The 12,055-nt window shown below is 40.0% G+C and overlaps 1 protein-coding gene across 1 annotated transcript; it reads right to left on the bottom strand.

Moving 5' to 3' along the window:
• Positions 1 to 626: 626 nt before the first annotated feature.
• On the bottom strand, positions 627 to 11,531 carry fam89a.L (family with sequence similarity 89 member A L homeolog). Its single transcript, NM_001127825.1, is given in 3 exon segments — positions 627 to 2,276; positions 6,248 to 6,560; positions 11,185 to 11,531. Coding segments are annotated over 2 exon segments (501 nt in total). The 5' UTR covers positions 6,497 to 6,560; positions 11,185 to 11,531; the 3' UTR covers positions 627 to 2,024.
• Between the last annotated feature and the right edge of the window lie 524 nt (positions 11,532 to 12,055).

The following is a 12,055-nucleotide window of genomic DNA, read 5'->3' as shown; positions in this document are numbered from 1 at the left end:
TCTTTTTTTATTTTTTCATAGACCAGTTGAAAAGTTGCTTAGAATGGTTCTTGTTTGCATAACTTTTTATTAAGTATTTGTACATGGCAGGAGCTAGTCCTCTGGGGGGCTAATTCCATTTTATCATGTCATTGAAGGGCCCCAGTTGCGTACCATGTGAAATATGGTATGTGCAATATTTCAGCCCATTGCCATTTAAGGGGTATGGCAGGGCAAATCAATAATTTCTGTAAAACCCAAGTTCTGCAGCCTGAATGCATCAATGATTTATATGGTATATAGCATCAGAGAGTACTTCTTTATAGGAAAGAGCTGTCACTATAAAGATGGGGGTGGGGCAGAATACTCCAGTAAACGGTCTATTCCCTTGGCAAAGGGAATGTTGCAGGTACGTGGGGTGATTTTCAGCAGGCTTGTGCTTGGTTCATAGCCCTGTTCCTTCTTAACATATTGTCCGAGACCATTAACTGCTTGATATAGGCAATTAAATATAACATGATCAAGTACATACTAATCTGTAAAATCATTTATAACTTTCTACTATAAACCTACATAAAGTGTCTACCATTAGGGATGGGCATATTTTTTCGCCTTGTTTCGCTGAAAAAATGACGCCCATAGACTTATAGGGCGGTGTGCGTCAAAATAAAAAGACGCGCGTCAAACAAAATTTGCAGCGCGACAAAACTGTTTTGACGCCCATAGACTTTAATGGGCGTCGGCGACATTTCGCCGGCGGCGAATTTTTGGTGAAACGAAACGGGTCAAATTCGCCCATCCCTATCTACCATACAAAATGTATAATATTTGCAGGTGTTTAAAGGGCAGTAAACCCTAAAAGTTGAAACTGTAAGTAAAGTTGCATTTGTCTTCTGGTTCATAGGAGCGCAATCAAAACAGATCAGAAGTCCTTTGTATAAACAGTTCCATTCCTTCCCCCAGCTGGAGCTCTCATTAGGCTTTGTGAGAAGGACAAGCTCATTATATAGAGCAGGGGTCCCCAACCTTTTTCACCCGTGAGCAACAATCAGATGTAAAAAGAGTTGGGGAGCAACACAAGCATGAAAAATGTTCCTGGGTGGTGCCAAATAAGGGATGTGATTGGTTGGCTTTTTGGTAGTCCTGTGTAAACTGGCACAGTACATCTGGTTTTTATACAACCTAAACAAGCCTGGAATTCAAAAATAAGCATCTGTTTGAGGCTACTGAGTACAACATCAAAGGGGTTGGGGAGCAAAATGTTGCTCACGAGCTACTGGTTGGGGATCACTGATATAGAGGCTTCTCATTAAACTGGTGATTTGTTTTAACGGTAGTCCTACAAACAGGAATGTGAATTTACTTTCAGATTTTGCCCTCTTTAGGGCAAGACATAAAAAAACCCCATATATTTCCTAGCAATAAAAGGAAACATCATATAAGGAAAAATCATATCTGTAAATTATAACAGCACGCATACATATAATAAACATTTGTACCATAATGATAGAGCTGCTTAGAAAGTGTGTATTGAAAATCAGGAAGGAGGAGACAAAGTGGCATATTTATCAAACAGTGAAAAAAAAAAGATCTTGCCACAGTCTGAGCTCTAAAATTTCTGTGCACATAAATACGTTTTGCGCGTAGGAATTGTAGTCAAACTACCTGTACTGTAACCTTGTAAGCTCTTAGAGGTGATTTATGGCTGCGACTTCAAATGTTCTGGTGAAAGACAAAGTAGATCTTTTCCCCCCCCAACAAGGAGCAACATTTCTAGAAACATGAAATGTGGTGTTCTGGAAAATACTTTCCCCTACAATTAAAACAAGTAAGTGCTATCTGGATGTTAAAAGGCACTTGATTTGAAAGTTTCTTTTAACTAGATTGTAGCAATGCTAACAGGCCGGGCGGCCATGAGAGACCTCTCCATAAACATGCCTGCAGATGTCCCGTTCCTATAAAGTTGCCTGGAAAGCAAGGAGAGTAAATTGTTTCAGCACCGATAATAGAATTTCTTGGCTCCATCCATCAGTGTATTTGAGGAGTTAAATATTTTCTAGTATCCAGTCCTCGTTGGAAATGGGCGATACGGTTCCTTCGGAGTTTTCCCTCCCGATCTTATGAAGGGATCCAGCTTCTTGGTAATACTCCTCTTCCTCATCAAAAAACCCATTCTCCATTGCATAGGTACAGTCAGCACTGGATGCAGCCTGGCAAGCACCTTTATATTCCTGAATGGACTCATACAGGGAATACAACTGACACAGGAGAGACATATCCAGCTGCCGAAGTCCAACCTTCAAAACAGAATACAAACAAATACATCAACATCAGTATGTTTACTTCACTTTCCTATTGAGTTGATTTTTGAACAAAACATACTGGCCAACTTTACTCTGCACAGAAGGCAGAATGATACTTGCCTGATCTGTGATTGTAGCAGGATAGTTAGCAAGATTATTACAGGTATGGGATCTGTTTTCTAGAAACCCGTTCCGTTATCCAGAAAGCCCAGAAGTATGGAAAGACCGTCTCCTATAGACCCCATTTCATCCACATAATCCAAATTTTTAAAAATGATTTCCTTTTTCTCTTTAATAATAAAACAGTACCTTGTACTTGATCCAAATTAAGATAAATTCAATCCTTATTAGAAGCAAAACCAGCCTGTTGGGTTTATTTAATGTTTAAATGATTTTCTAGTAGATTTTAGGTATTAAGATCCAAATTACGGCGAGATCCATTATCTGGAATACCCCAGGTCCCGAGAATTTTGGATAACAGGTCCCATACCTGTATTGTAATCTGTATATAGTGAAACCTCAATTTTACATCCCCTGATTTTAAGTTTTCCCTCATTTTACATTGTTGTTTTGTGGTCCCACCTATATATTTGCATAATACATTTCCCTGATTTTACATTTTCCTGGATTTTACACCATTTATTTCTAGTCCCTTGAAAAATGTATGGGGGTTCTACTGTATATTACTGCAATCCATATTTGAAATAGATAGACCTTGAGGGTCAGGTGTTATTGTTGCCTTTAATTTAAACAGCTTATTTTTTTTTTTTAATCTTAATGTTTTTTCTTATTAATTCGGTTGGTATGGTAATAAAGCATTAGCAACCAGGCAGCAATTTATATTGCAAGCCAGAGAGATCCAGAATTAAACATTGAAATATTTAAATAACTACAAAAATAAAAATGAAGTCTAATTGCAGATTGTCTTAGAATGCTGCAGTCTATAGTATTCTAGATTTAATTTCAAGGTAAATTGCCCATTTACCCGCGGTCTCTCAAAAACTGGCTTCCTGCAAAGTAAAATGAAATTTGCAGGCAATTTCAAGAAAAAAGAAAGACAAGAAAAGGGCTGGCTTGTTCTCATACGATTATCCTTTGAATGGCTTATAAAGAAATGCTCTTGAAGACTGACAATAGTTGGCCATATCCTTGTATTTATCTAAGCAAGAAGGATGCAGGGAAACAATTAGGGCATGTATTTAAGGATATCCTAGGTTTGTAGGTCAAAGTATTCAACATACTGTGCTCAGTGCTCAGAGGGAGACACACCTAAATTCAGAATTATGGTGGGAACTCTGGGTGCTATGATACCGGCCTCATAAACAGTCTCCAGGGAAGAAACAGAAATACCCTATTTAAGGGAGTATTATACTGACAACAATTAATGTTCTGTATGCCTCTTCCCGCTGAGTAGCACATTGGTACAGAGCAATGATTTGTTCTAGATTATCACTTTTAAAGTCAAACACTGTAATAAATGTATAAAGAGAGATAATCATTTTAACACCATACTGCATGGGAAGTATGGAGGTTAAGCACAGAAGCAAATAAATGGCCATAGCTCTAAAGAGTTTATTTTCAAGGGTTAAATCAAATTTGCCGCTCCAGATCCAGCTGACCTATAATGGAAACACTTACATACAGTATCAGCAATAGCTGGCAACTTAGAGTTTCTCAATTCAAAATATTTCCATTTCATTCTTAATTGGTGATGATATAAAATGATAAAATTATATATTTTAAATGTATTATAGATTTACTCTGCCTTGCTAAGCAAGTTATTCATTAAGTTTCTAAATCCCGAAAAGGTTTAAATAATGAATTTCAGATAGAAAGTCTGACTACTGGGACAATGTAGTATTATGAAAATTGCAGGAATATCCTTTAGCCTTAAAGAGGTTGTTCACCTTAAAATTAACTTTTAGTATGAGCAGAGAGTGATATTTTGGGCCAATTTGAAATTGGCCTTCATTTTTTTTTTATTATTATGTTTGGTTTTTGACATTCAGTTTTTTTGTTCAGCAGCTTTTTAGTTTAAAATTTCAGCAGCTATCTGCTTGCTAGAGTCCAAATTACCCTAGCAACCAGGGAGTGGGTGTGCATTAGTGATGTGCGGGCTAGCACCATACTCGCGGGTTCGGCCCGACATTCTTGGCATAGTGGTGGTGCGGATTGAGCTCTTCCAGCCCGCCACATTCAAATGCAAGCTTCCAACTCCATAGCCGCGCACCTTCTCGTCCCACCCCTTTTGTGATGTCATCGGCAGGGCGTGTCAGCATGAATCTATAAAAGGACGCCGGAAGTCGGGTGCGGGCTGAGGGAGGGCGGGTTAGGGTCGGGAAAAACCTGACCCGCACATCACTAGTGTGCAAGAGAGAATGGAAAATGAATAGGAGAGGCCTGAAAGAAAGATAAGTAATACAAAGTAACAATAATATTTTAGCCTCGCTGAAAAGTAGAAAGGTTCAATTAAACCCCCCCTGTTTAAAAAGCTGGAATGAGTCAGAAAAGGGCAAAAAAACTATAACAAATGAAGACCAATTGAAAAGTTGCTAAGAATTTGCCATTCTATAACATACTAAAAGGTGAACTACTCCCCCTTAAAGTTACCATGTTTAAGTGTAATGGAAATAAACAAAGCATCTTTATTTCAATCTAGATTTTTTCACCTATTTTATATCTGCTTCTACACATGAGCCCTGGCACTACAAGTCTAATGGCACACATGGGAGTGGAATAAATGCCAATGCACTCTGAAGTGCACGTGGACTGACCAGAATGTACAGCAGGTGGATTTTGTACAGAAAACGCTGAAGTGTGCATTTTCTGGTCAAAATCCACCCCATGTTCTCACTGGAATATGCCATTGCAACCAGTAATACTCCCTCATGGGTTCAGAGCGGATTTGTTTTTTCTCTGCTGGCAGAAAAAGCACCAAATGTTTCATTAGCATAAGTTATAAAGGTAAAAATAACAATTACACTATTTATTTTTTAAAAAAGGGTCATTGTATGAGAGGAGAAAAATCTGATTAAAAGGGAAAAAAACCCATTATTCACATGTGATTATTCAGTTAGGCTGTATTCCGCAAATTGAAAGAAAGCCACGTTACTCATAAGAACAAATTGAGGGAGAGGTCGGATCACTCTGTGAGCCTAAGGGGGCGCTGGGAACTGGTCAGCGCAGCACAGGCAAACTAGCATGGTTTCCTTTCAATCTATGGCATCAGATATCAGATATGTATGTGCAGAAAAAAAAATATTTATTTATATTTGAAAAATCAGAGCCCAAATGAATGAGCTCATGCCAAGGAGAGGTATATTTTCCCTTTAGGTCTCCCTATGATAGTATCCCCTTAGAAAAAATTATATTTTATATGTTTATCACAAACCTTTTATTGTATAAACTAATTTGGCAGTTAGGGAGCTGTGCAAAGAGAACGACAATTTGCCCCAGGATAATAGCAAATATCATAATATTTAAAAAAAAATGTAAAAATAAAGTACATTAGGAAGAGCTTTGTATTTAATTAGGCTGTAAAACAGCACTAGGAGTCTAATGGCCTACATTTTTATGTGTCACCAGCGTTCCAGAACAAACTACTCACTAATTACAGTATGTGACATGGAATTTAGGAGGCAATGTATTTATTCTGCACACATAACCTTACTGTAATCCCAATCACTTCATGTCTAAAATAGTACAGTATATCTTGTCCCATAATCACCTTACCCTGCCTACCAGTAATGTAAATCTGCTAAGGAACAACTAAACCTTGGATACTTAACGGAATGAATCACATAAAACAAAATAAATATTCTGAAGCAATTTCATGTTTGACAAAAAAATAGTTTGTGTACATGTAGTATAATTCAATGTTTGTGGCACATATTACTTTTCCGGGTGTATATGTCCTACTACGAGGAAATCTTGACAGCACATATGCTAGGTTGGATAAGACTCACCATCTCTTTCCTGAGGAGTGCCAGAGCTGCATCCAGATTTGGAGGTTTAGGATGAGCTTGGACACTACCACTTGTGCCACCACGGCTTAAGTCATCCTGGATACGAGACTTCTGAGCATAGACTCTTTCCAGGTCCCTCCAGCCAGATCCTCCACTAGAATTAAGAAGTCCACTGAGGCTTTTTGGCAGTGGTGGAAGACCCTCCATACAAGGTGCTAACGGGGCTATAGCAGTGTGTGATCCACTCATCTCTTGCTGTTTGAACACGGCACTTTCAACTACTAATGGTCACACAAAGAAAATCCTCAAATATCTGCAAAAATCAATAAAAATGTAGTTACATTGACAGACAGAAGATACTGTAGAACTTTCCAAACCAGATTCAGGGTACCAAGTATCAAGAACAAGATAGTACTCCAGGCCAAATGCCTGTTAGGGTGGCTTGACTTTTCTTCCTATGAGAAATAGATGTAAAATAGTGATGTGTGGGTCGAGAAAAATTCAACCTGCACCCGACCCTCAACCACCTGCATCAGACCCTAACCTGCCCCTCAACCACCCACACCCGACCCTAACCCGGCACGCCTCCACGTTTATAGACCAGCCCCTGTCCCACAATGATGTCATGGAAGGGCGGGGCCATCTATGAAAACCACTGACAGGAGGTGGAAGCCGGCACAATAAGGTTGTGGAGAGCGGAAGGAAGAGCTCAGTCCAAACCGGACCGCGACCCCACGATTGTATGCGGAAAAAACCTGTGGGTATCGGGTCGGCCTTGACATCACTACTGCAAAAAGATGGTACTCCTCATTTTAGTGAAAGGGAATCACAAGCTATATATGATTCCCCTGTGATGCCCAGCTCACCAGCGGGGAAGTACTGTATCACAATGTGTTTAGTCAGACAGTAAAGCTGGCTATAAACATAAAAATCTCGAGCATATCTCTTTCTGATTGGGTCACCCGGGGTGATTCAATCATTGACCATGATCTCCAAAGGACTTGAAGGAGGAGAGGCTAAAACTAAGTAAGCTTTATTAGAAAGGTCTATATAAATACACCAATAAACTCTCAAAGTAATGATGCTCTCTCTGTCTAAATAAACACAGCTTTTCTTTCCTTCTATTGTGTACACATGAGTTTCTGTATCAGACTTCCTGTTTTCAGTATAAACCTCATGGGCAGGGCTTGAGCATGATCGGTTTGCTCCTCTCTTCCCCTCCCTGCTGTAATCTGAGCCCAAAGCTATGAGCGAGCAGGGAGAGACTCAGGCAGGAGATGATGTCACACCAAGCTAATATGGCAGCTGCTATCCTAAACTAACAGAGAGAGCTTCTAGAGCTGTTTACATTCTGCAGAATGAATATAGTGTTATAGCTTGCACTATTGTGACTAATCTATTGGCAATAAACTGATTTGGTAGGTTTCCTTCTCCTTTAAGACTCGACCATAGTACAGGCCCGTGCTTTTCATGATGAAATCAGTAACAAAACCAATACCAGGTGGTTGGTGTGTAGGGACCACAGAGTTCCATATGCAGAGCAGCGTCTCAGTGGGAAAAACTCTAATAGATACCAAGGTCTCTGGTAACAATGTACTTACCAAGTATGCAGTAGAAAATACTAAAATATTTATAAATAGTGCAAAAAAAAAAAAAGTACTCAGCCTCTACATAAAACATTTGTTAATATAATTAAAGGGACAATATTCACCTAAAAACACCTTTGCTAAAAATGAGCACATCAAATACGACGACTTGAAATTACATTCTGCCTATTATTTTAACATAAAATAGTCCATATTTTCCTACGTTTTTGCCATTATAAAGCACTCATTTAAAAGTTGGGTTATATTCACTGAACACACCTCTCCATACTTTTTAAACAGGGCAATTTGTTCAGGGCTCCCAATCTACCTTTAAACAAACAAACAGCCTTTCAGCTGCTTATTAGGGATGGGCCGTTACAAAGGCTTTTAGGAGAGATTAGTCGCCCAAAGAAAAGGCGATTTGTCGATGGGCGACTAAATCTCCCTGAATCTTTGCGTGTGCCCTTACCCTAAGGGGGCTGGGAATATGTTTTATCAGCTCTTTGAAGTTCTCTGAGACCAGAAGGGACAGGACTTAAAAAAAATAAATTGCTTTCATATTCTTGTTTAATGCTAGAAATAACAGAAACCATAGATATTTATTTATTTCATTATTATTTATTTAATAGGCAAAAAGTATGTTCAGTAAAAGCCCTATTCAGTCAGCTGATGTTGAAAAGGGGTGTATACTGACCCTTTAATATGGCAGCTCCCATTCACATGCATAAAAACAAAAATGTAGCCAAAAATTTTTTGCATATAATTGGCAAATTTTAATAGGGGACTTAAAGAGCAAATATCACTTAGGATTGGGTCCTGTGTCATTGAATACATTTGGCTGTTTTTATTTGCCTTTAAAATTTGACTAGTTTGCATACCCTGCAAACTTTGGAATAAACAGTAATAAATCATATCCCCACATCTACTATCATATAACTGTCCCAAAAGCCAAGAACAAGACCCTACTCTGTAACCCTGCAGACATCAAAGAAAGGCACAGTAAACAAGCAATGAAATTCCACCAACTCAGCAGAATACGAGGGAAACACAATGTGTTTGGCCAGATAGGGTGAAAACAACAGAAGGGTCATATTCCTTTTTTATGTGTATGAAACCTATAAATCCACCAGGGTATCGTGATTTGTTGGTATCCATGTGTAATCAGCCTCCTTTGGAGTTACAGGGTGCCATTTACAACTGTCAGTTCAATGCAAAGAAATGGAGCGCTGCATGAATTGTACTAGGCTACACTAGAGACAACATGACCCTCTGCTTCTCTACCCTAATTTGCATATGTAAATTAGGGAATGGAAGGGGGGGGAAGATAGTTCACTTGCGGTAAATTTTTTGATCCTTTTAATCAAGCAACCTTAATTCATGTGGTTTTAAGGGTTCAATTTTGATAAGGCCAAATCTGAACCCTGCTCAGATCTAGCCGAATCCCAAATTCGGTGCATCCCTAATTATAAGCAACTTCCCAATATACATTCATTAAACCATTTCAATGGTTTTAGGTTATTTGTAAATGTAATGCCACTGAAAACAGTATTTCTGTAACCCTTTCTCTTTTCTGGTTCTGACTCTTGAAACGACGTAGCAGAATCCAGTTCTCCTCTAGGTCTGTTGATCAGCTGCTACATTGTTACAGGAGTAAGAACCAGCAGTGCGGGAAATAGTCAGTGATATCACCTTAAATAGCAATTATTACAAAGATTAGGATGACAGTCACCCACCGCACATCGGTAAAAAGCAAAAAAAAAATAAAGTTGGATTTATCTTCCCTACTGGGGATATAAAGATAATAATTTAAATATTATGAAATACCTTTTGCATACCAGTTACATTTAAAACATTAACTAGCTGCTTGAACGCATGTGTTCCTGTCCACTCAAGCGCCAACATTTGGTTGGAGGAATTTGAGTCATGCAAGGGTAACGTGTAAGCACAGAGAATGGAGAAGCTGCGAGTGATTTGAAAGCAGTGGGATTTAATGAATAAGACAAAAGTTATTGGTAAAATAACAGTTATAGTCACCTAGGCAATCAGAAAGGACTGTTAAAGCAATATCTCTTTAATGCATGTCATATCTCATCCTATGTTTCTACTGTATGGGATTAAACTATTTGCCTCTAAAGGAGGGACAGTTAGGGGATGCTGCCATTGGCACGGGAACAATCACTAATAGGGGCACAAGTTCAATATCACTGATGTTCAGAGGAACACTGGCACAGTAACAAAATGTAACACTGGCTCCTTAAAATACATCAGGGCAAACTCATCTGACATTACTGCTACATGCGCTGAACTACACTGCAATTTGTCAGTATCACAACACACAGCTGTTGGGCCTTTATTTACATGCCTGGCAAAGGGCAGTGCCCCCGTAGCTTAGATCCCTAAACAAAGACCCTCCAAAAGCCAGCAGCTCTCAATAAACGGGTCAATAGAATCACAGCGACAACCACCTTTTAAAAACTCTCAGTTCTAATGTGGTTCACCTTAAGTTGACTTTTAGAACATTATAGAATGGTCAATTCTAAGCAACTTTCCTACTGGTCTTCATTATTTTTTTTTTTATAGTTTTTGTAATTATTTGTCTTTTTCTACTGACTCTTTCCAGCTTTCAAATGAGGGTCACTGACCCCATCTAAAAAAAAATGAATGATCGGTGAGGCTGCAAACATATTGTTAACTCAAAGGTTGGCAACCCGTTTTCCAACAGTCAACTGACAGTCAGTACTCCAGTGCCTTATTACTGAGCACCCAGTGCAGGCAGCAAAGTGACTGTACCCCAAAAATACCCATCTTCCTGATCTCTTATGGCAGTACCACCCATAATATATAATCCACTGGCCCTTTAAAATTGCTCTAAGCTTCATCAATACTCATCACTGCCAGTGCCCAGTTAGTTGGCAGTATCCCAATACCCATTGGCCAAGTCCTCAGTCCCAGAGCTCTCACACCCAGGTTCCAGGCAGCAAATCAAAAGCCCAACACGCACCACTTTCCTCCTATCAGAAACTTGTTGGTACCGTATATCACAATCACTATGGTACCGTAAATACCCATATGACAGTGCCAATTTCATGTACAATAAAAATCCCCAGCACGATACTGACTGGTCCCACTGGCCATAGGATATCGCATGAAGGACATGTATTTCGCTGCAAGATGTCCTAAAATGCGTTCCGTACCCCACTCCCTAAACACAGCTCTAAGCCATCAAAAGGCAGCATGTTATGCCAATTCCCTTCCAGTACCTTTGTAAAGCGAGCAGCACATAAACATCTGATTTGCCGAGAGCCAATCACATGGCCAGACCCAGCAAAGGCACAGTACCCCAATACCCACCTCCCAGATCCGGGGAACAAACGTGTCACTACCCGAAACGCTCAGACACTGACACAGACTCCCAGCAGCCTTCGGTCCCAGCTGCAGCAGCCAGCAGATTAGCTTTGTTCTTATTCTTTTCTGTGAGCGAGCAGATCCGTATCCAATATGAAGTGTATCCCTTCTGATCTTTCCGTCTCCTCCTTCCCTTTATTCCCAGCCTGTTCTCCGCCTCCCCCAACCTTCACTGCCTCCGCTCTGCCTTTGATTTTGTCGCCTTCCCTTCACAACTCCTGTTCAGCCCTCCAGTCCCTCCCAGATCTCCTTTCTCTAAACCTTTCTCTCCCCCGCCCTCTGGAGTGGTTAGTGCCAGCGCAAGTCCTGCGAGTGGAGACGGAGAGCAGCTGATGTGTGATTTGGGGGAGGGCGGGAGTGGTCTGTCAGTATTGCTGTGGGAGGAGAAGAGTCGAGAGCAGCAGGCTGCTGGAGCAGGGAGGAGGATGGCGTGTTATATCTGTGTAGTACCGTGTACTAAAGTCAGCCGCAGCACCAAGTGAATAGTCATTATGTGGTCAGTCATTATGGCCGGAGGGAACTGCTAAAAATCCTGCCTTCATGTCGCTAGAGGCGGTCTTACAGTTGTGAGCACGCCTTTTCCCATTCAAGTAACTTCTGAGAAACTTAAGGTGCCCCCCAAAATTAATTTAGACTGTACAACTGCCGGAAACTGTGGCCCTGTACTTCTTGCACTGCCTGAGGCTCTGCATTAAAGGAGACATTTTGTGTAAAAAATGAGAATGTACCAGTGCATTTTAGATATAGAAGTGTGCTTAAAAAAGTAGTGTTTTAGGATGATTTATTGAATATTTCTGCAAAAACCCTAATCACTCCC

This window comes from Xenopus laevis, chromosome 5L, assembly GCF_017654675.1.
Source record: "Xenopus laevis strain J_2021 chromosome 5L, Xenopus_laevis_v10.1, whole genome shotgun sequence".
In the NCBI taxonomy this organism is placed as follows: Eukaryota; Metazoa; Chordata; class Amphibia; order Anura; family Pipidae; genus Xenopus; species Xenopus laevis.
The sequence above is the reverse complement of the archived record's forward strand: the minus strand, read 5'-3'. Positions and strand labels throughout refer to the sequence as shown.